Here is a 25,047-nt window from a genome sequence, read left to right as displayed (position 1 = left end):
AGTCGATGGAATTGCAGATTGTAATTATGCCTCGTCGTATCTAACAAATGTTCCCTCAAGCTGCCATAGTGAAGGGATTCCAACTGTCAGTATTTTGCCAGGTTCTGAGCGAGCAGGGGACTGAATCCGAAAATGGAATCAACTGGGCGCGAAAGTGAAGCTTAACTCCTCAAGCATCATTCAATTTAAGAAACGAGAAGCATGATGATTAGAAAAAAGGGGAGAGAAACGTTAAAAAATTGCAAAGTAAATAGCCCGGAATGGTTTGGACGGAAGGCTGTCCATACTATATATTAAAAAAAAAGTATTTTGTCTTCAAGTTGCATTCAAATTTGGTAACTAAGGAAAACTTGTGGTTCGATGTTATGTGCGTGGTTAACAGAATTGAAATTTTGGGCGGTGCCAGGAGAAGACACCTCCACTAACAGGGCTACGTGTTCATGACACGGAGACAACAAATTCCATATCTCTCCTTAGAGTAATCCTTTCCTCGAAAAGTCTGTATTTAGCACAGCTTTCCCGCTTGGTACTTTTCAGCTTAAGCATGTGACGTCGTTGTGCGAGGGACGAAAACCAGAGATAAACATTTTGCATGTCAGAAATTAGTGTCTCCCAGAGTTTTAGACTTAACAAATTTCTAAGTTATTCACATTGCGGAATTTAAGCATTAATTTGCGGGAAGATAACTTCCTTATAGTGGCTAGAGTAAATACCACTAGTTATGGTAGTAAGTTATGGAATTCTCTTGCAAACGATGTTTGAATAATCCAGGAATTCAGTAAATTTAGAGGTTAGGGTTAGAGTAATCCTTTCCTCGAAAAGTCTATATTTAGCAGAGCGTAACATTTGTTGACAGGAAACATTTGAGAAATCCAGAGTCCAGAGAAGCAATAAATAAGTTACACACATGTCAAGGTTCCCAAAACTATGATCAACTTCATTTCACCTGCTCTGAAGGCGATGCTTGCAAACTTTTACAAATGTTATCGATACCTCCGTACTGCCGAATGAAGTTACGATTCCTGAAAATAAATGCCAAAGAAAATCTTTAAATTTCGATTACACAGGACTCTCATCCACTCTCGGATACTCTCATCTACTCTCGAGAGCTCTCAACGAATTTGAACCTGCTCAAATTTTTCATGAGAGTTGGCGAGAGTTTTGTCTCGTTTGGCCGCGCACGAGAGTTTGAGCAAGAGTTTTACTGTCAGCAGTTACTGTTTTTTTTTCCAACGGGCTTCGAGAAACAAGGAAAAAACAATATGGCGGCGGATTCGGGAACCAAGGATAACGCCAAGGCTGCATATACCAGATGGCTAGTCGCCATTTTTACGTCAGAAAGGGGCTTCCCAGGATGTTTCCCAGGCTCCCTCTTTTGTTTGCGCGTGAAACTCTCGACAAACTCTCGTCAACTCTCTGTTGGCCAACTCTCGCTCACTCTCATCGACTTTCATAAGCTCCCAAGAGTTTCAACCCTCATCAACTCTCGCTCTCGTTTGGCCAGGGCTTAACAAGGCAAACTTATGGAAAGCCATAACTTTCTTATGCAATCTTTATTCCGTTGGTCTTGAAGTATTGTCTTGATGTTTTGGAGTTTTGTCATAGTGTACTGTGGCAATATTATTTTACTCTGTGGTGAGGTTTTGTCATTATGTGGTGAAATTTGCTGGTTACCTGTTATGTTTCCATCATGATGTGTTGAGGTCATCTTTTGACGTGCTGTGTTTATAACCACATAAGGGGCGAAACTCGATGTCATAAAAGAACCTCACCACATAAAATGAAAACACGGCACGTCAAAGGAAGACCTCAACACGTCATGATGGAAACACAACACCTAACCATCAAACCTCATCACATAGAGCGGTTTTCAATTGAGTGTCGAAAGTAATTAGCGAATTACTTTGGTTTTACATTACTTCACTCAGTGATTGGCTCAAAGTTCTCGCGCCACTTTTTCAACCAATCAGAAGTAAAACCAAAACCAATCGTGGCTCGCGCGTGCACATTTTCCCGCGCTTTGTGTCGGCTACGTGTATTTAATTTACTGGATTGTTTCCGTTGTTTTTGATTGGCCAAAGTATTTACTTTGGTTTTGGTTTTACGACACTTATTTGTAAACCGCTCTAATGACAAAACCTCACCAAATAATGACAAAACCACACTACATAATGACAAAACCACACCACAAGACAAAACTTCAAGACCAGAAGAAATAAAGAATACTTAACAAGGTTATGGCTCTCCATACGAACTCACTTTAAATCCATGGCCAACATTCCAAGTGCCCATATCGCACGCTCCTGAACAGTTTCATTACTTGTTACAGCAGTCAGTTCGCATAAGCTCTTCAGGCCTCCGCAGTCCTGCACAGCTTGGCAATTACTGTAGACAAATTGAAATTTTCTGTTTACAAGGAAGGCGTAACATAGTTCGCAGGCATTCAAGTTTGAACATTCTAAAACCTGGATTATGATTGATTACATAATATTTCCAATTATTCCAAAATGATGACCACATGTATGCATCGGATTAGTCTCTCTTGCCTTGTCCTTACTCTGGAAAACGACGAAAATAATTTGCTCTGAACGAGGAAAGAAAAGCTACTATGAAGTGCACAGAAATATTCAAAAGTAGACAATTTTGGTAGGAATAATATGTATGAAAATTGATAGAAAACTAATTTGCCTCTCGACTAAAAGAAAGCCAACAAACACAGAATTTCAATTTCTCTGTACCGTGTGTGATCTTTGACCAAAGCACCCAAAGCCCAAGCAACTGTCCCTTGAACCTGTGAACAACAAAACACCTTCGCTCAAATATAGCAATGCAAGTTCCCAATGAATGATTCATACAAACACAACCGTGTTTAAGAATAAAACTAGGAGGAAACAATCAATTGCTAATTTTCACAACATGGTAGAGAAGGATTCAAAGTTTACTGAAACATTAATAAAGTTTGAGGTGTCAGGTAAGGTGTAGATATCGATTTGAAGCTCCGCGAGATGCAAAACCCAGCGCAATAACAAACGGACCAATAGACCCTATGCAAAAATGGCTGCCTTTAAATTATTCTTTTGTTCATATTCAAAATAGCCCAACTAACCTGGTTCAGGATAACAAATTCTTTAGAATTTTTGTCTCAAAAACGAGGTTCAGGATAACAAATTCTTTAGAATTTTTGTCTCAAAAACGAGGTTAGTTGGGCTATTTTGAATATGAACAAAAGAATAATTTAAAGGCAGCCACTTTTGCATAGGGTCTATGGACCACTCTTGGCCCACAACGGCAACTCCTTGAAAAATCAAGGAAGAATATCAAAACGTACCATATCATAAGTTGTGTTCTTTAGAAGTCTACAAAGAGCTCTGATACCACCGCGATTCCTGACTTCATCCTGATTTCTGTTGAACAAACGAAAAGTGTTTCGGACAGGTACTACAGAATGACCAGAGGCTTTAAAACCAGCTTCATACACACAATGATTTAAAGAAATGCCGAAATTTTCTCCAAGTTTACCTGTAATCTAGAGTAGACCGATTCCCACAGGACGGCTAAACTTTTCTGTTGATAACTTCGCAAATAACAGCGAAACTTCAAGGAGGGCTTAAAAATATTAACTAGAACATTGAAAGGAGTTTTAACGTAACGAAACGGACTATTCACCTGTCAGTAGCTGCAAGGTTTTTTAATGCCCAAGCCAACCTTTCATGGAGGGCACTGTCTTCACACTAAGAAAAAATGTCAGAGAAAAATTAACTTCTGAACAAACTCGTATTTCATTGATGGAAATATAACGCAGCTCTACTGTATAGCGCCTTTTTTTCGCTAGGAGACGCAAGGATACGCACAAGGAACATACACAAACCCAGTTGTTTATCGATAGTTTTTAGATTTTATATTTTTTAGATTTATATACTGTAATTGGTAAGAAATCATGCGTCGGTGAATTTTGCATGTGCTCACGCTAGAGCAAGAAGGGAAAAGCAGCGAATAGAGCTCATGCGTGTGATGTCACGACAGTCATCTTCAAGTCCCCAAAACAAAGAAATGGCAGCTTACGGCACAAACCAATCTGAACGAATAAGCCACGTTCGATTTTTCAATATTCACACATGGCTACGAAAGTTTATGGTCACATTTGAATATTCATTTGTTTAGAAATCTCCCTTGAGACTTCCGAGACAAAGAAAACAGAACTGAGCCGTGAAATTTGACCATAAAGCCTCGTAGCCATGCCTGAATATTGATACATCGAACTCGGCATGTTGACTCGTTTTTGAGCAAACGGCTAAAATCTGAGTGGCCTGCGAGCAGGCTAACCTTAACGCTAACCCCAGTCCCTCGGAAAGCCTGCTCGCAGGCTAAAATCTGAGTAGTGAGCCAAGACTGCTGTAGCTCCGTGCTTGAAAAACCACGAGTTGGAATGCACTTCATTGTGCGTACCCGCATTTCTCTCACTCGTTATTGCTTGCTAGAAAAAAACGCTCAAGCATCGCTATGGAAGTAAAAATAACAATAAATTTTCTATTATTCCCCACCCCCCCCCCCCCCTCCGTTAAAACTGACGATTTTACAAAAGTCTAGCAGCAAACAGGTGTCGATTTTGAAATGAAATATCTTTCAGGTTTCACGAAATTATGGAGCCTACAACACGAAGGGGTGCAATGTTCTCGATTACTCATACTAATCATACCTTTTCCGAGAGATAGCAAATCGTTCGAAGACCTCCTTGCTTCCTCACTTCATCACAAACGCTTAAGTTACAAAACAAAGGAACAAAGAAAGACAGAAATAAAGGAAAAGAGAAGTAGGTTAAGTGGGAATTGCACCATTGCTGTATCGACTGAGCTTAGGGGTCAGACGGGAGCAGGCCGTGGATATTCGTTCACGGTAATGAACACATGCAACTAATGAGAAGGGGTGCGTTTTTTCATGCGTTGGCCGTGTAGCACTCATCACACGGGAAGAAAAGATAGCACTTAAAATTTCAAAAGGATAGCGATTAAAATTACACCATCATAGATATCTCTGTTGAAATATAAGTTCTACAGAGCCAACGTTTGAAAAAAGGTACGCCTTCTCACTAATTGCATCTCACACAAGCAGTTCGTTGTCTATGGAAGGAATACGACGACTCCGCTACTTATTTACACTACGTTTCTTTATTTGGGATTCGTAACAAGGGTGCGTAACTGACAATAAACAGGAAACCAAAGTGGTTCTCACCTTTCATTTCCAAACGACAGTGAAGCAAGACTTATTAAAATATGCTGCAACACGGAAGGATCTCTGTTTAAGCTCAACAAGCGGCAAAGCGATTGGATACCTCCGCCGGCACATATATCATCCTTGTAGCTGTAAACAGAACACTATGTGAGTGCCAACTAAAGGCTCTACCGGCAAAGTTGAGGTCACCTTTTTGGTTCTGAATCGAGAATGAATCGAATAGATGAACTTAGGAAATGATGCCATGAAAGTTAAGGAGTGTCCGATGCAGACACAGCAGGGCGGTATCAATGACAACCCAACGAGAAAAGAAAGCCCCAGGTTGCCTTCAGCCACAAAATCCCAAACTGGTATCCAAGCGTTCACATCGTATCACATATCTTATCTTACCGCATAAGCGCGAACAGGGCCGGAAAAAGCCGTACGGCCCTGCCAGGAACACGTACTGCTCCGTGCAAATTTTTGTTACTTATTTTGTCCAAACTTCATATTCTGAGTGCTCATGAATAGTGTAAAGTGCCCATATGATAAAATGCTTATTGACTGAGTTTAGGTCGGGCCGGACAGGAAATTATTTGGCCCTAAGTCTTGGCGCACGGACCTCACTGCTTTCGGTCCGTACGCCATGACCTCAGGCCAAATACTTTTCCGTCCGGCCCTCCCACTCAGTCAATAAGTACATAAGATTCTTACTTACTCTCGGATTGTCAAGTAGGTGGTTATAGCAAGTATCTCCGAGCATTTATCCTCTCAACCATGATAAACTACAAAGGACAGACCCCAAAATTGCGACCTCCATGCCCTACTCTGCGCGGATGGTGTGTGGGTCGGTCAGCGGTCGCGGAACATGGCGGTCAGGTTTTACTTGGCTCCTGTAACTTTTCTTCTCTCTGCCGTTCTACTACGTTCTTGGCTGTTATATTGTTCTAGATTTGATAACGATCAAACCACACGTTCGCTGTTTGAGACAAATGTTACCAAACGGCCTCTTGAAATTGGTCTGGAAGCGTTTCATCGCACCTCAAGATCGACTCGCTCAAACGCCATTTTGGATCACTCAAAGTCATCCATCATTTTGATGCTCAAATTTCTTCTGTTACAATGCGGGGACATCCAGGTTAATCCTGGTCCACCTAAACATCCTTGCGGTCTCTGTAATAAGGCTGTGCGATCCAACCAGAAAGCCATTGAATGCGAGGAATGTCTTCGTTGGTTTCATATCAACTGTACTGCAATGTCCGCTCAATCTTACGACAATTTTGGTCGCGATTCTAATCTTGTCTGGATATGCAACTTCTGTGCCTTTCCAAACTTCTCTACAACTTTTCTTCTCGACAATTTGGATAGCTTTGCGAGTAATAACAGTTATCAGAGCCTCGAATCTGATAACTCTAGTACGAAATCAGCGCCGGACCCAAATTATTCTTCTCCTATGGGACCACCGCTGCACACCTCCAGTCCGATTGCTCGTTCTCCCAAGCAGAAGAGGAAGAAGCTGAAGGTCATCTCACTAAATTGTAACGGCATAAAGGGCCCGACTAAAAAAGCTGAATTTCAGACACTCATCGATCTACACAAGCCTGACATCGTCCTGGGGTGCGAATCAAAACTGGACTCCACAATACCCACTTACTCGGTTTTCCCAAGTACGTATGATATTTTTAGGAAGGACAGAACTTTGCATGGTGGGGGAGTTTTTATTGCTGTTCGCAATGATATCATCGCAACCGAAGAAGTCTGCCTCGATATACGCGATTGCGAGATCATCACTGTCTCCATAAAATTCGCAAAAACCAAGACTCTTCTCTTCTCCAGTTACTATCGCCCACCATCTCCTGATACTAACGCGTTGGATCTATTGGACGATGTCCTGAATGGGATTTATAGCTCTAACCCTCTGGTCGTCCTTGCTGGTGACTTCAATTGTGGGGGCATAGATTGGTCAACTCGAAACCTCACACCCCGTATTGCTCAAGCTTGCGACCAAGCTCTCTTGGATTTTTCAGACAAATACGGCTTAATTCAGCATGTTTCTGCGCCGACGCGCCCCGCCTCTGCTCGAACATTAGACCTTGTCTTCTCTTCCAATCCTGGTATCATTAAGGCCTGTCACGTTACTTGCGGCATTTCTGATCACGACGCCATATTATTTGAGGTTGATATTTCCCCGAAGTTTACGCCGAAACCCCCTCGGAAAATATATCAGTTTCACAAGGGCGACTTCGTCGGTCTAAAGTCAAGTTTATCTACCCTTGCTTCTGATTATCTATCTTCCCAGCCAGAGAGCAAAACTGTCGACGAAAATTGGTCCTACATCTCCCAAAAGATTTTAGAAGCCACCGACAACTTTATACCACATAAAATGTCTAAGGGAAAGCGTCACCTCCCTTGGGTCAGCACCTCTGTGAAACGCCTAATGAACAAACGCGACAGAGCGTATAAGAAGGCTCGGCATAGCGGCAAAGCCGTTCACTTACCAAATACAAGCAACTTCGTAATATCACTACTAAACACCTGCGTGTCGCGCATGACAAGTACGTCAGTGAAGTTATGGGTGGGTTAACCCCAGAGTCTCTGGAGACTGGGCCCAAGAATATTGGCTCTAGCGGAATCAAACGTGCTTGGTCGTACCTTAAGCTGCTTCGCACTGAATCCCAGGGAATCCCGGCCTTAGTATCTAACAACCGCGTATGTTCCTCGGACAGCGCTAAAGCTGAGGCTCTACGTGAGCAATATAACAGTGCGTTCGTAGAAGATCTCAGAAATTTACCTCAAATGCCCCCCTCACCTTATGAATGTATGCCTGATGTAATATTCTCCGCAGAGGGCGTCAAGAATCAACTCCTGAAAATTAAGATAGATAAAGCTAGTGGACCAGATTTGATTCCAGCTAGAATCCTCCGCGACGCCGCCTCAGAGCTCGCCGTCGTATTCTCCTCACTTTTTCAACAATCTTACGACGCAGGTACCTTACCACATGCTTGGAAGCTAGCCAATATTTGCGCCATCTTTAAAAAGGGCTCCAAAGCTGATCCCAAAAACTACAGACCGGTGTCCCTTACATCTCTCACATCTAAAGTCATGGAACATATAGTATCCTGCCAAATATCACGGCACCTTAATGCAAATCACATCATCTCTCCGCACCAACATGGTTTTCAGCGGGGCCTGTCATGTGAGACTCAACTCATCACCGTCATCCACGAGTGGGCATCAGTCCTAAACGTCCATGGTCAAGTCGATGTTGTATTTCTAGACTTTGCAAAAGCTTTTGATTCTGTCCCCCATGAACGGCTTTTACTTAAGGCTGCCTACTACGGTATTCGCAACAGGGCTAACATCTGGCTTCGAAGCTTTTTAACTGGGCGTAGCCAACGCGTTGTGATTAATGGCTCTGCTTCTTCGTGGTCTCCTGTAGTCTCCGGGGTGCCCCAGGGTACCGTATTGGGCCCTATTCTCTTTTTAATGTTTATTAATGACCTACCTAAAAACATCACCTCTGGTATCAAGCTCTTCGCTGACGACTGTGTTCTTTACCGTCCGACAAATTCTGTAAGCGATCATTTAGCTCTCCAGCGAGACCTCGATCAACTAGAGAAGTGGTCCTCCATCTGGCAGATGAAATTTGCTCCCAGTAAATGTTTTGTTATGTCCGTCACTTTGAAGAAATCTCCTTCCCAGTTTAGTTATTCCCTTTGTAACGTGCAGCTCGACGGTGCTCGTCATCAAAAATATCTCGGCGTGTACATAACATGTACGTTGTGTTGGCAATTGCAGTGTGACGAAGCTAAAAAGAAGGCTATGAGAGTCTTAGGGATCCTTCAAAGGAATCTATCATCGTGTGATTGCTCTGTTAAGGAACGCTCATACCTATCTATAGTACGTCCTATTGTTGAATACGCCACGGTTGCTTGGTCTCCGCATACAAAAAAAGGGATTGATTGTATTGAAGCCGTTCAGCGCCGTGGAGCACGTTTTGTTAACAATGATTACAGCCGCCATAGTAGCGTTTCATCTATGCTTACTGATTTGAACTGGCCTTCATTGCAGTCAAGGCGCAGGATTTACGATCTCGGCATGTTTTATAAAATTCATAGAGGCCAAGTTAACATCTCCGTTCCCTATGAGCTCACATCCGTGCCTGCGTATGGCCGTACAAGGAAGAGTCACGACTTTAAGATCAGGCTCCCATCCTCCTCTGTCGACGCTTACAAACATTCCTTCTATGTAAGATCAATTCCTGCATGGAAAGCGTTACCAGCTGATGTTGTTAGATCGGCATCGTACCCAGAATTTATCCGGAGAGTGCCCACTACACTAACATGTTAACTTAACTTAATACCTCGTTTATTGTCATACCATGTGATTGTAATTTCATACTATGTAACCTTAATTGTTATTTTACTATGTAACTGTACTTGTAACGCCGTACATGTAAATTGAGCGACTGCTGGCCGCTCCATTGCCGGATTAGCATTTATGCGCTAGTGGCAATTATTTTGATTAAAGATTAAAGATTAAAGATGCTCTACAAGGTTATGAACATTCAAGGATTATGGGAAGGGGTCTACAGTCGTATGTATACGGAAAAGCCAGACAGTTTAACCAGAGGTTCTGCTGTCAACCGCAACATTCAGACGCTACAGATACTAGGGGGAGCAGGGGTGGTGCAGTGATGAGAGCACTTGCCTCCCACCAATGTGGCCCGGGTTCGATTCCCAGACTCGGCATCGTATATGGGTTGAGTTTGTTGGTTCTCTTCTCTGCTCTGAGAGGTTTTTCTCTGGGTACTCCGGTTTTCCCCTCTCCACAAAAACCAATAATTGATTTGATTTGAGTTCTTGTGCTAAATCCATTGACCCTTAAAATAAAGTTGTTACGCGGCCGTTTACAATCTCCAATTTAATTAGTTTGACGTGGAACGCAGCTCTCTTACGTACATACTTGCATGACCACTCCCCATGGGGGCTTTTCAGGGCCAAGAAAACACAATCGACTAAACGACAAAACAGCACTAAAACAAAAAGAGTTAAGAATCCCAACTGGCCAGAGGCAAACCATTTGGCTAATATTTACAACTGCATCTGAGCAGTTGAACCAGGGACTACCACGTATAAATTGAACGAGTGGACAGAACGGGTCTTGAAACCGGGAACTCCAGATCTCAAGGCAAGGCCCCTAATCACTGGGTGCTAATCTCTTCTGATTAGCACTACTTGGCACCAATCTCATCGGATAAAGTTTGGGGCCCATTGTGTCTGTTGTATATTTATTCACGTCCCTTGTTTTCGAGAATTATCCCATGAGCCGTTGTAATTGCGTTTTGAACTGCAAGTTTACTCTTATAAAAAAAAATAATAATAAAAAAGTAAAAAAAAACAAATCAAGCAACTGACCTTTCACTGTTGAACACAATGGTTTGTACATCCTTTACAATTTCGACTTTCTGCACGGCATCCTGAAAACAGACATCCAAGCTTAACGGGCTAAGTTTATAAAAAAAATTGTAGTAATGCGTCTGAGGGTGAAAGAAGCAAGGAAATTTAGGCCTGGTCCTCGAGCTCACTAGCGAACAAAACAAAAGAACAAGCAACATACGCAGCCTCATTCGTGTGGACAATATTGACTATTAACTCGAAGTGAAAACCAGGCCTTAGTTGTATCAGCTGACCTTTTTTGTGCGGCTTTCATTAATCTTAACTTCAAAAACTGCAACAAGGAAATTAAATGAATATTTGCCTTGAATAAAGTACAAGACAAACAGATACACGCCCACATATACACACATACACAGCCTGGGTGTAGTATACAGATACGCTACACTGGCTGTTAGTAATATATTACCACAGAGGTTTGAAGGTACACTTTTTATGAAACTTACTCAGTTAACTCTCAGTCTTGCCAGCGATATTTGATACTTTTTACATAGCATAATTTTAAATAAGAGTTATAGTAAGGTTTAGTACAGTTCTCTTAACTGATAGATCACAGATTTTCCCACCAAAATACAATAACATGTATTAACCGACTTCATACATAAAAGTAAAGTGACCAACATATGGAGAGAACTGACTGGCTAACGCTCGAAACGTTTGTTTTCTAGTGCCCGTATGCGGGTAAATTTACTCTCATTAACTACAATGATACAAGTAACAACGGAACTTGTTAGAAGACATCACTGCGATTGTTTCCTTACCTGACAATCATGAGCTTGAAGACACATATCTGGTATTCTCTGATACGGGAACTGAAATTGGTAGAAACCCTTATTACTTAGAAATTAGTCAATACGTTTGGGAATTTGGCTAGTTCTAATGCTGGCCGCCTAAGGGTGAACTGATTCCAAAAGGCGAAATTCACACATGAGCTTAGTAACGCACGCAGGCCTTAGTGAACAGGCAATCTCGTTCTCAGAGACTGTGCTGGCAACGCAAAATGAACCGACAACGTATAACAGACTTTCTTGACTACTTTAACTTATATTTATTTCCCTATTTGAGAGGAATCCCTATATTCGACGCACTTTGCTTGCTAGAAGTAATCAAGAAAGTCGCCATGCATGAAACGTTGTTGGTACATTGTATGTGCCCCCTTAACTCACGCACAACTCGTACGCTGACCAAAAGGAATGCAGGCTCTGAAAACGAGACCATAGAACAGACTGACTCTGGTCAAAACAGACCTCTGAGTTCGCGAATGTTGCCTGTGTTCATGCTCGTGACACCCGGCTCCCAACACACAAACAAAAATTACTTCACTCCGCGAACCCACCTCATACGATTCTTTTCCACCAGTTGCATATGGGAATAACATCTGTAGAAAAGACAACAACACATACAAAGCCCACATAAAGATTTGATATTGGTTTTGTTTTTATCGATGAAGCACATCATCTTTCATTGACCAAAAGTAAGGTTCACCTCTAATCTACGCAGCACGCAAATCCAAACCAAAAATTCGAAACGACTCTCAGTTAACATCTTCTCTCTCAACATCAGTCAATGATTTTAGAACTTACAACTTCTAACCTGTTCTTAATTTATGCAGTCACAAAGTTCTATTTTGTGGTTGTAGTTGTCTGCGCCTTTCGTCCTTTCCCAATTAGGGATTACTAGTAACAAAACCCGTACAATTTTCTAGTTTTGAGCAGGTACATTTGGGGTTTTAGGTCGACCTTTTGAAATGCGCTTGATCAAAACGGAAGGTTGCTATTTGCATATGAGCAAAAGCCGAGGTCATTTTAGCGCGACATAGTTGGGTTCGGATTAGTGAAGTAATCCGACTTTCACACCTTAGTGGTCAGAGTCACACAGCAGAGTAAGCTTCAACTGCCTTTTTTGCTTATGGTTAGTTCCTTGTAAAGCATGGAAAGTTCCAGTCCTTTGTGGCGAATAACGGATCCTTCGATACTTTATTTAAGGGTCTGGCTAAACTAGTAAACATTTTTGCGTAAACACTGTCGTAGCTGGCTTGCAGGCAGTAGATGCTATTGTCGCCCCGAAACACGTTTCAGACGCCATATTGGAAGAGCGTGGGATAGGTTTGGGTCGGGGGACAAAACGACGGGATGGGTCTTCTTACTCCCCACGCCGTCGTTTTGTCACCCGCCCAGACCTATCCCACGCTCTTCCAATATGGCGTCTGATACATGTTTGGTTGCGACAACAACGTCTACCGCCTGCAAGCAGGCTAACATTGTCGCGGACGCAAATGTTTCCCATTTTGGCCACCCAGGATACATTAACTCTAGTTCCCAGTGCTGCTCGTGGAAGGTGTTTCCTAGCAACATTTCACCCGTTGCCCGGAAATTTTAGGGTAAAGGCGAGTCTTTCAGCAGGTGTTATCGGCGATCTCATCTCATCTTTGTGCTAGTTTTGGCGATATTATCTTTACAAGTGAGCGGATGGAGTACACATCCATTAGCGTATAATTTGTGATCGTCGGCGAGTCTTCTGCGGTAAATTCTCTAAAAATACTTTAATACGCCCCTTTCTGTTTCCTTCGCTTTATCCATTCCCTGTCTTGCCTTTTTTTTACCTAATTCCCTCTTCACTCTCGTCCTCCACACTACCGCAACACACAAAACAGCTATTTTCCTCTTGCGAGACGTAAACGTCGCTATCTTAATTGAGACATCTTCCAACGTATTACTTGCATGTAAACTCTGTCCCAGATTTCTTCCGACGACTATTTGCAATTTGCTTCCGATACAAACGTTTCCTAGTTTACCCACCTGAGTAGCAATCCTAGGAAAACAATTTTTCTGTAACAATGTTTTCCTAGTTTAGCCAGGCCCTAAAAATACAATTTTGTCCGTTTTCCCCATCAAAGGACTGGAACTACCCAGGGACCACTGAGAGCTTACAACTAGCAAAATTGGACATTGATGATTTGGCCCTTAACGAGGAAAGACCACGACATTGGGGATTTCGTTTGATTAGCAGGATTTCGTGGTTCAGACCTTGGTTCCCTCAGGGGATGTTCGCGCATGGCCTTGTGCTATCAACTCGTGACTGATAATGATGTCATGTTCGGTGCTGGTGTCGTAAAGTTCAATTACGAATCGGTGACTTCCGGTCATCAAAGAAGGGGTCTTGGCTTTGACCTAAAATAAATGATGATTCGATGACGTTAGACAAAAACATTGATGCGTTATAAAATGAGAATTACTCACTATATATTTTGTAGATGAAAATTTGAAAGATACAGCCGGATCTTTTGCGAGGAAGTGTGGTGCAGTGCTTAGGGACCACTGGGTTGCAGTCCCGCTCTGACACTGTTCTGACCACTCGTTAGAGTTGCCTCAAGCCAGCTGGGTTTTCAACCATGTTATTTTTTATTTGAAATATTTCTTTCGCTGCTCGCTGTTGTTGAGCGCATTTGAGTATACACATAATATCATCATCATCGCTAAAAAATGGTCAAATGGGCCCTTTGCAGGATAGTGATCACATGGTACAAATCCGCCATACTGGGACGCAAATTGCCCACTGGGACATCGAAAACAAAGAAAATTAAGATTAACTAGCTTTGTTTTAGATGTCCCAGTGCTTTACGACAAGTGTGCGGGTTCTTTTACGTCCCACAGGATTGTGAACATTGAAGGGTTGTGAGACGGGACCTTCGGCTTATCGTCCTTATCGGAAAGACTAGAGAGTCTAACCATTTGCAGATGTAATTACAAAGGTAGCACTTTCTCCTCAGTTATTTACAGACCCTGAGTGTTGGTCCGGCCGGAGTTGAACTCACGACCTCCCGCGTAACAGCCCGGTGCTCAACCAACTGAGCCACCGGTGCGCGGTAAACACGCCCTAAAATAACGTGACAGCGGCCTGTGGATAGCTTTCTTGGGAGCCCTCAAACAATGGCTTCGTTTGGAATTACACAGGAAGACAATTAAGCTTGCACTTAAACTTAAAAGGGGCCTAAATGAAAAAGAAGAGTTTGCCTCGTTTTAATACATAGGTCAAAGCAGTGTAAGGCTTCCTATTTCTAAGGCAGCAGCAAAAAATATTGTTCGTACATTTTGTAAGTTTTCGGTTGGAAGTACAACAGTACGGAGGATTCTTTATAATTCTTCGAGTGATCAAAAACACAAGAAAAAATATTGCTGTACCTTGGCGAAAAGCAGATGATCAGTGACCATTTCCCAGAATGCATCACTACTTGCATCACTCCAGTCATTCCCTGTAGGTGTGCAAATGCATAACTTAACAAGTGATAGAACATGTGCAGATAATAGGAGGGCAGTTTCGTGATTGACTTAAAATTCTAACTTTTTCTCAGTATACAGTGCAACTCTTTAACAAAAAAATAGATAGAACGACCGTTCTGTTTCAAAACGCGTACAACAAGGTATAAGCGGCGAATGGGCGGTCAAGCGGTTCGCTGATGCTTTCAATGTTCTTCCAGATTCATGACAGCTGATTATATGAAAATCGCCTATTTCAGCAGCTCTCGGATTCCCTACAATGTAAAAGAAGACCATTTCCGTGCAACTGCAGTTTTGGGTAAGCGTGCAATGTCTCTCTGTCATCTCGGTTTTATCGGTACGGTAGTCCATCTGTATATCTATGACGACTTATAGATGTGAGTAGTTAGCTACATTTGCCAGTTATGTTTGGCAGGCTCGTTTGTGGGCCATTAGGTCCACATTTGAGCGGCAGCGGTGTCCACAGCTGTCGCAAGTAAAGTTATCGTGGTCCGGAACACAGTTTATTCTTATGTGTGCCTTTTCGTGGTCACTTCGTCTGCTCTCTTCCACTCTGGTACGCGAGTTGCGCACCACAGTTCGCCATTTATGTAGGTCGAGAGCCTGTTTCTTCCAGTGGGCAACGTCCACCCCACTCATCTTCAGGTGGCGTTTTAATACATCCTTGAATCTCAGTTTTTGTCCCCCACGTTTCCTCAGTATTCCCTGTTGCAGCTCTCTATAGAGCAGCAGTTTGGGTATGCGCTCATCTGCCATCCTCCTCACGCGTCCAGCCCATCGTAACTGAGCGGCTGTTATAAGGGCTTCCACGCTATCGGTACCAGCTCGCTTCAGACCTTCTACGTCTGGCACTTTATCCTGGCACTTAATAAGCAGCAGTGGCGTTGGTGTCGAGTCTAGATCCTGGTGAGCTTTCTGATGTGTTTTCGGTAGAGTGTCATACATTCAACAGAGGACAGCAGACATGGGAGAACAGCAACATTATAAACTTTGATCTTCGTTGAGAGCCGGATGTCTTGGCGTGACCAGAGACGCTTGTACAGAGCACCATAGGCTTTCGTGGCTGCTTCCTTGGATCCTTTGGTCACCTCCAGGTCTAACGAGTTTGTAGCAGTTAGTGTACTGCCATGGTAGGTAAAGGATTCGATGGTTTTCAGCGCCACTCCATTGACCAGTATGCTCGGCTGAGCGTCTTCAGCAGTCTTCTCATCAAATGGGGGCTGGTAGAGGAGTTCTGTCTTAGCTACGTTGATTTTCAACCCAAAGTCAGTTGCGGCTGCAGAGAAACGGTCAACAATTTCTTGCATATTTTCTGGCTCAAGGGCAACGAATGCTGAGTCATCTGCATACAAAAGCTCGCGAGTACACACTTCTCGGGTTTTGGTGCATGCCTTTAGTCGAGTAAGGTTGAACATGCTTCCCATGGTTTCCAGGACTGCAGCGAGATAAGTGTGAAAAGTGTCGGAGCCCGGACACATCCTTGCTTAACACCGTGCTTGATGTCAAACGCCTCACTGATATCCCCTCCGATTGCCACTTTTCCCATCATTCTATCATGGAAACTCTCCTTTCGTCTTATATATTGTCACGATAAGAGCATCTTTAAAGACCGGAGGGAGACACTGGTTTTGCCAACATGCGTTGTAAAGTTTTAGCTGCTCTGATTTCAGACTGGGGCTGCCATACTTCAAGATATCTGGTGGGATACCATCTTGTCCAGGGGCCCGTTTCTCAAAAGTCCCGAAAAGCCATTTGTGAAACTGTCAACCGCTTGTTCTGGAAAGCCGATCTTTTAACATGAATTCAAGGTAACAAAAAGAAAGATGGCTGTGACGTTCGACGACTTAAATCCTCTCCGTTCTTGAGATACAAAAGGAATTGTGACACCCGAAAACGGCCCGTAAAGTTTTGGGACTTTCGAGAAACGGGCCCCAGGTACTTTCCCGCTTTTTGTGCTTTTAAGTGCTGTCTCTACTTCATTTAGAGACACTGGTATACATAGTTCGTCTCTTGTTGGTCTTCTCTGTAGCCACTGGCAGGCATTCGAGTCAGCTGATCCTTGTCGGTGTTCTTTCCACCTTTCTGTTATTTCCTTCAGGTCAGTGTAAAGTTTGCTTCCATCGGCTGACTTCACTGGGGCAATGGCATTACTTCTAAGACGGTAGATCGCCTTCAGTCCTACGAAGAGACCATTCCTGTGTCATTCCTGTAAGCCATGGCTTGCAGCTCTTCAGCCTTCCTGTTCCACCAGCCGTCCTTCATGTCTCGGATCTTTCTTTGAATTGTGGCCTTGATTTCCTTGAAAGTCGCCAAGCTCCGCGGTGAATTTTCTCGCAGATGGTCGATGTGAAGCTTGTGTTTTTCTTGCGGAAGGTCTTGAATATCTGCGTTATGATCTTGGAACCAGTCAGGGGATTTTGTCTCGGGTTGGCCAAGCACCTCGAGTGCTTTACTGTTGACAGTCTCTTTCAACTGTGTCCAGTGATGTTCAATGTTCTCCGTGTCTAGCGTATCTTCACTCTCAAGGGCAGATGTAATTGCTGATACTCTGGATCCGCAAGCCTTTTTGTGTTCAATTTCTTCCGTGCTTCACCTGGTCTTTTCTGTGCTTTCATTATCACTTGTGTTCGGATCATAAAGTGGTCCGTTGAACATTCAGCTCCACGTTTCACCTTTGTTGATAGTACTTCAGACAGGTCTTTCTTGCTGTAAACCACATAGTCCAGCAAATGGGCCGGAAATGCTTTGACTTTGGGTGCATCCAAGTGTAGTAGTTCTTATCAGGTGCTGAAAAAAACGTGTTTGTAATACTCAGGTCACGTTCTGTGCAGAAAGCCAGCAGGAGGTCGCCATTTGAGTTTTTATTGCCTTTGCCAAATTTCCCTATGACACCTTCATATGTATCATGGTCTTTACCAACACGTGCATTGAACTGAGTCTCCTAGTACCAGAAATTTGTCGGCTCTTGGTTTACTATCCACCACGTCTGCCAGATCCTGATAGAAGGATTCTTTCTCTTCCTCTGGGTACGTCATTGTTCCTGCATATACATTGATGAATGTCACAAATCGTTCCTTCCCTACAGGCACACGGAGTCTCGTCAGTCTCTTGAAAATGCCTGTCGGGAGCGATGGCAGTTTGGACGCGATTTTATTGGCAATTGCAAAGGGCACTCCAGCTTCTCTCCTGCCTCCGGGTTGCCACTCCAGTAGTAGGTGTCGTTGCACTCTTGGATCATTCCCTGGCCTTCCATCCTTGTCTCTTGGAGGGCAGCAACATCAACTCTGCATCGCTCTAGTTCCTTTGCAACCGGAGCCGATCTTCCCTCAGGTCCAGTTTCGTTGTCAACCATGGTCCGTACGGGAAAACATTGGGAAGAATACACAGCCGGACAGCGGTGGGGGTTAATTATTAAATTCCAAACACCCACTTCGCCGTCTTTAGCCCTCCTCCCCCAGGCTAATAAAAGTCGAATTAAGGATTTACCTACCACTAGCTTGGACGTTGCCAAGAGAACACTCCACAGCCTGCAGAGGTATCTGAAGAATGCCGCTCCAAGCTGAAATTATCTTGTCCCCAGTCACCCATTCCTGGTCACCAAAATCCACAAAGAATACATCATACTCGTTTCCAGGTCTACTTCCCATGACAAGGCCTCGATACCACCTAAGTTTTGAAAGAAAAACAGTGACATTTTCAATGGCGGTCTGCACGAATGTCCCATGGATCACCTCATCTTTGCAAATAAGATAAAGAGACCAAAGAATAATGTTTGGTGGGAAGATGTGGGCGTGCGAAATAATGCTCAAATTAAGGACGGTGCCTACTATTGTTATTGCGCATACGTTCTTCGCATCTCGAGATACTCGGATTTCCTATGGGTGATACTTACTACGACAGGGATATTTTTGTGCGGTTTAGAACTATCCAGAGAAAGTAGATGTTAGTAAGTACTCTTGGTATCCAAAAAGAAAATTGGGGGTAACCATGCATTTTTGAGAGATAATTAAGCTTCAATTTTTGGAAGAACGCCATACATTGCTTTGTATTTTAAAGCTTTTTACAAATATTATTAATGAATTATCTTTGAAAAATGCGTGGTTACCTCCAGTTTTCTTGTTGGATTTCAATAACACTTGTTAAGATCTACATTTCGTGCAAAATCACACACCGGGGAAAAAATATCTTTAATTAGAAGGCACCGTCCTTAAAGGCATTAGCAACTAGTTGATGCGTTTGGGAGGTGCAAGGCAATATACTCAGTTTGATCTGCCTGCAGACATTTTCACGCTACGTAACCATGCATCACACTACGAGCCAAAAGGAGCTCTTAAGACGGAATCCACTTGAAGTTTGAGTAACAAATGGACAAAACTCTAGTACCAAGATTATATACATCGTATTGCAAACTTCTGTAAGACTGTTTTAAATATATTCTCAAAAATAATCATTTCTAGCAACACCAAACGTCAAAAACAACTGTTGAACTTCATAAGAAACACTTGAAAGTACTAGTGAAATGAAACTGATGATGAAATTTTACCTGTGTTTGCACAATTTCGCTGAACTTTGAAATTCAATTTCACTCGTTCCCATGGGAAATTGTTTTCGGTGTTATTTCAGGCAATTATTTACATCTTAAGCTTAAAGAAAATGTAAAAAGGACTGTAAAATACTTAACATTATTCCGGTACCAGATTTTTGTCCACTAGAAACTGAAATTGCTCGATTTTCTATCGAATTTCGTCTTAACGTTTCACCAGAGATCTTTTTTTTTTTTTTGTGGAATTCACGTTCCGATCTTGAACGTAATCAATATAAAATCACCAGATGCACCAGCAACCCAAGCTATTATTGTCTTGAGAAAATAAAAATAAAAATCATATTTCTTACACATCATCTTCGGAAAACTTTGCAACACAGAACGAACCAATGGATACTTCACATTCTTCCGATTCAACTTTGTCCACTCCAGAGTTGATCTTTTGCCTCAACTCCTCTAGACTAGAAATGAACATGACAACAAAATTAAAAAAACATTACTATAAGGGGGGAGGGGGTGTATTGTCATTTGTCTAAAGACAATTTATGTTATGATGGTAATTGGTGACTGCAACGCGAATCTTATGATGAGTATTTTAATTCGTCGGTAGTTTTCGAGGATGTTTAACGTATGTATTACTTCATTTATGACAATGGTATTTATGGTACTTCATATTGTAGTTTGTTTCTTACATACATCCCATTGTAATGGTTTCTGAAAAACCATTAGTGGACGGAATCAATAAAGTTGTATTGTATTGTACAGTATTTTACTATACTGTTTATACATGACCGTTTTCCGTCAACGTCCTCGTCTATCACCTGTGTCGCTGTCGTCATCATCGTAATCATCCTCAAACATTCTCACCGATTTTACTTTGATCAAAACAAATTCATCCTCATACAAATGCCCATTTACACTACCGTAAGTTCTTCCCTGGCTAGATATTAACAATATTTTGCCTGAACGGACGAAATGATAAATGAAATTAATCATATATTGAACTCCGGATCTGACATCAAGTAAAGCTATGATCCTTTCAGTTATGAACGCAATTTTAGCAATTGCGTTGAGAAGCCTGAAAGATTCAGGACTTCAACGGGGTTTGAATCCATGACCTCGCGATGCCGGTGCGACGCTCCAACCAACTGAAGCCATTGATGTTGGGAGCTGGTCATTTGTGGGTTCAAATGTTCCCGTGATAATGAATCAACGGATGAAATGATATATGAAATGAATCATGAGGTCACGGGTTCAAATACCGTTGCAATACTGACTTTTTCATTCTTTTCTACGCATTTGCTAAAATTGCGTTCAAAACTGCGAGGATCATAGCTTTACTTTGCCACCGCGCGAATAAGGACCATATTTCGCCTGTTAGTGTTTTCTATATCTTTAGTTGAATCTTCTCGAAACCAAGGGCCTCCGACCGTTAAGACATAATTCGGGTCTTTAGACAGAAGCCCCGACAAAATTACCTTTCTTCTGACGACTTCAACTGGATAAAGAAGAGATTAGGGTTTCGCACAGCAGAAACATAAACTGGGTGGAATCCGTCGTCGGGTAAAACCACTGTTTCAAGAACAGGGTTGTGCTCATCACTAGACAGCGAAACAAGAAACGAAAATTACACATCCGACTTTTACAGGAATAGAGCTCGGAACTTCGCAGGTGGAAACAACACTGCGATGACATTCGGTTGACAGTCTGTATTCCGACACTCTAACAACTTTTTTAGACTAAGAAACACGTACAATAAGGTCGCCCCAGGTACCCTCGACGACAATCCAACGAGCTGGTCTATTCACAGTTACTGTGACCAAGAAGTAATAAGGAAAGTTTCCAATTAAGACGACGCCTTTCAGTGGTGGAGCCTCTGGCCGCATAGCCCTTATGGGAGTTTTCAGCGGTTTTGCCACATGAACGAGGCTGAGGGGTCATTTTGTATCGAACAGGGCCCGGTTGTTCGAAAGCCGAGGATTAACGTAAACTTTTCTTTCATGTTTTCAACTTTTTTCAAGATTGACTTCTTTTAATGTAAAGTTTTGCCGAATATCAGCGTTGACCAGCATTTGGGAGTAGAGAAATAAACTCCTTGGTTAATTCTTAATCTGGGATTAGCGTTAATCGGCTTTTGAACAACTGGGCCCTGACCCTTAAGCCTCTTTTGCGTGTAGTTTTAGTGTGCCTGCAGGCTCAACTCCAATAAGGTCCACTGACAGAGGCTTCCGATCAGTTGTTACACTCCGGCAACTTGTGTCGCAATGTCACAACTTTCTTGCGAAACAGGGTGTTACACTGGGCAACGTTTCCTGACACTTGTCTCGTTTTCGATGATCCTATGAATCAAAGAAACATTTACAATGACCGATGCCACAAACTGCAGGACAAATGTTACCCTACGTAATGGGTGAAAAGTTCCTTGCAACGATGCGAGAGGCGTTGCGGAAAGTAAACTCAGATTCTCTTTCCACAAAACACTTTTTACAATTAGTCTCACAAGCTTTCTGGCCATTGCAAAGTGCGTTACATTCGGCAGTTTTGGTGCAAATTGTCTCACAATGGTCTTGCATTTGGGATCTTTCCTATATTGGCCCCCCTGAGGCTAGATTCACATTTGCTTGGTTTGTCGCCTGGTAAATTAGCAATATCCTTATCTATTTCAGAAACGAGTCTGCCAGTAAAATAAACGGTTCAAAACATCGAAATCTCAAAAGATAATAATGTTGAACAGCACAGAGAATGTAAAAGAGAGTGTAACAATTGTATGGAAAGTTTTGAAATGTCGTTAAACCTGTTTTCAGCCAAACCACTGGCTCCCCCATCTGAAGGTGACAGATCGATGACTCCCTCGCATAACCTTCTCAATAGCCTCAGATGCTGTAAGAAAAGAGTTGAGTTACAAGACAAGAAACAGTTCGCAAAACAGATAGGAGACGAAAAATTATGATTACGCCAAACTTTCTCGCACTGTCATCGCCCAAGCAATTCCACACTGTTAAGAAGAGTATAGAACACCATTGCCTAAGCAACTATCTTCCATCGAGTCAAAGAGGAGCACACAGCTAGGGAAAAAAGCGTCGCACAGAAGGGGATAACAAAGAGTCCACAATACTTCATAACTTTGACATATTTAACAAAACAAAGGCCTTCGGGTTCTTTTTGTAATGTTTCCTTTTTCTCCAGGACATTTAATAAGGCAGTAAAAGTTATTAAGCTTTCGAAAAATTGTCTAATGAATTTTTCATTCAATATTTATTCTTTCATGTTATATTCACTGACCACAGACCAAAACACAAAAAGCCTCATTCCTTTAGCAAAATGTCGGCCATTTTTTCTGACCACGACCCACAATTAAATTTCATGACTTTCTAAGCCCGGACATCCAACATCTCAAAATCTATTACTTCCTGATTTTCCCCGACCCGCGGTACAATCCCTGAGACTTGCATTTACGAATACAGTAATGACTAAATTAAACAATTATTACTTGTTTGTTATCGGTCGCAAATTTTTCCTGAAGTATCGCCATTCTGATGTTTAGCTGATTGGTCGTAACGTTGATGTTCTTCAGATGTTTTCTTTCTACCAAAGGGTCAAGCCACATTGTATTGCCTAGGCTGCAAAAAATAGCACGGAGAGACATTACAATTAACAAAAAGCTCACCGCATGAAATGACGAACTTGGAGTTATTGTCTACGTATGGTTCGTACAGGACAAGATGGTTTGTCAAATTCCCTGGTCGTGATTTCAGAGGTAACAGAGTGCAGTTAGCACTCAATATGCTGGACATTGCCAAAGAAACTAGGATGAGCAAGAGAACAGCAACATCGAGTGACCTAATGATAAGGTAAGATCTAAGATCTTCCTACCAAGTGTTGCTCTTTACACATAATTTGATGTCTTATGACCTATTGTCGCCGTTCCTTTGTTACTAGAGAGCTTTAGATTCTAGTACCAGAACGACTGACTGTCAGAACGACTACGAGTACGAGATTTTCTCATAAGACAACAGTGAGCGCGCGCACGCAAACCAGCGTCATTTTGGCGGGAAAAACGTGCTGCCGTGGTCATTTTAGTACGAGATTTTGCAAAAATGTCGTCGAACAAAACAAGTCAACAACACGGTAGCAATTTTGGCATTTTTTGATGAGCAAAAAGGCTCAGTTACCAAAGAGTAAGATTAAGCGTACGGGTTATAAATTTCCTTAGTATTTTCGCTATAAACGGGCAGTCGAAACTCGTAATCGTTCTCGTCCTCGTCGTAGAATCTAAAGCTCTCTAATACCTCTCTTGTTTGGAACAACCTCCCACTGGAGCTCAGAACTTGGGAATCCCTTTCTTCTTTTAAATCTACGTTAAAGATATGGCTTTTTCAACTCACGTAGTTTTTATAACTTTACTGTTCACTTTTTACTGTTAGGGTTATGTGAATTTTACTTAACTTTTGATGTAAAGCGCTCTACAGATATACCGTACAGTATTATTAATACACTAACAAGGTTGATGTAGTATCACTTCTACCCGGCCTTTCGTCTATAACACGCAATTCAAATATATTCATTTACATTTATTTCACTCATCAAGTCCTTTCACAGAGACAAGTGAGCCTAACAAATTGACCTGCTCCCAACTGAGTGGCTTCACAGCTCAGTTGGTTGAGCATTGCACTCCTGGCATCGCAGAGGTCATGCGTTCGAATCCTGCTGAAGCCACCTGGGGACGGTTGCTCAAAGACCTGGTTAGGGCTAACCGTTGGTTAAGATGTATCAAAACCTATAAGGTTTCCATAGCATTTAACACTGGTTAGCGCTTAACCATGCTTCGAGAAACCCGGGCCTGAATTTTTCAGGTGTCTATAAAAAAAATACAACAATAATTGCTTAAATTGTCCAGTTAAGTGCTAGGGTCTTTCTACTTTTCGAGTATTTTACATCTTAGGAAGAAGCGAGAACATTTCTATAGTTGTTTCATGCTGCAAAAAGCAAATTAAGCTCTGGTGGAATAAGAAAAAAATTACCTTATTACCAAAAGAAAATAAAAATAAGCTACCACGTTAATTCTAGCCTCCCACGCAGACGTTCTCGGGGTTTCGTCACACGTTCCTCCCCCACGAACGTCTGCTCTAACGAAAATCCACTTCCGTTCGTGGATTACGGACCAATCAGAGACCGTGTTCCAGTTTTGGATAAACTCGTGTTTTTTTTATGGCATTCGTTCGCAGCATGTGATTGGCTATCTACAACACAAGGAGAGGGGGAGGGGGAGGGGGAGGAACGCATGACGAAGGCCTAAGAACGTCTGCGTTGGAAGCTATGTTAATACAAGCTAACGTGTACCTTAATACAACCCTTCCTTCCATTTCTTTTCCTTCAATAAGGTGTTTGACAAAGAGTTTTCCCTGAAATTCGGCAAAATGATGACACCCTTTTAATGAGGGCTTCATTAACTTTCTCACTATCCCTCAAGAACACAGTTATTAATAAGGCTAATGAGCTATTGGGTTTTGTTCGTAGATCATCGAGGTACATCAATAAATCAAGCACACGTCGAGCCATGTAC

General features: G+C 42.3%; 1 protein-coding gene across 5 annotated transcripts in view; it reads right to left on the bottom strand.

The window, feature by feature from the left end:
* LOC137994133 (putative ATP-dependent RNA helicase TDRD12) overlaps window positions 1-25,047 on the bottom strand; it is a 59,943-nt gene that overhangs the window by 8,352 nt on the left and 26,544 nt on the right. For all 5 annotated transcript variants that reach the window (XM_068839805.1, XM_068839810.1, XM_068839813.1 and 2 more), the window contains 18 exons: window positions 24,825-24,886; window positions 22,975-23,104; window positions 22,279-22,364; window positions 20,963-21,085; window positions 19,835-19,945; window positions 18,432-18,607; window positions 14,846-14,916; window positions 13,691-13,834; window positions 12,001-12,042; window positions 11,426-11,476; window positions 10,626-10,687; window positions 5,230-5,358; window positions 4,697-4,757; window positions 3,667-3,731; window positions 3,329-3,404; window positions 2,739-2,791; window positions 2,260-2,385; window positions 947-1,022 (listed from right to left, as the gene is read on the bottom strand). In XM_068839805.1, coding sequence (XP_068695906.1) covers window positions 947-1,022; window positions 2,260-2,385; window positions 2,739-2,791; window positions 3,329-3,404; window positions 3,667-3,731; window positions 4,697-4,757; window positions 5,230-5,358; window positions 10,626-10,687; window positions 11,426-11,476; window positions 12,001-12,042; window positions 13,691-13,834; window positions 14,846-14,916; window positions 18,432-18,607; window positions 19,835-19,945; window positions 20,963-21,085; window positions 22,279-22,364; window positions 22,975-23,104; window positions 24,825-24,886 — 1,644 coding nt within the window. The remainder of the gene's footprint in view (window positions 1-946; window positions 1,023-2,259; window positions 2,386-2,738; window positions 2,792-3,328; window positions 3,405-3,666; window positions 3,732-4,696; window positions 4,758-5,229; window positions 5,359-10,625; window positions 10,688-11,425; window positions 11,477-12,000; window positions 12,043-13,690; window positions 13,835-14,845; window positions 14,917-18,431; window positions 18,608-19,834; window positions 19,946-20,962; window positions 21,086-22,278; window positions 22,365-22,974; window positions 23,105-24,824; window positions 24,887-25,047) is intronic.

The sequence above is a fragment of the Montipora foliosa genome, chromosome 1 (assembly GCF_036669935.1).
Source record: "Montipora foliosa isolate CH-2021 chromosome 1, ASM3666993v2, whole genome shotgun sequence".
In the NCBI taxonomy this organism is placed as follows: Eukaryota; Metazoa; Cnidaria; class Anthozoa; order Scleractinia; family Acroporidae; genus Montipora; species Montipora foliosa.
This window is presented reverse-complemented; position numbering and strand designations above follow the sequence as displayed.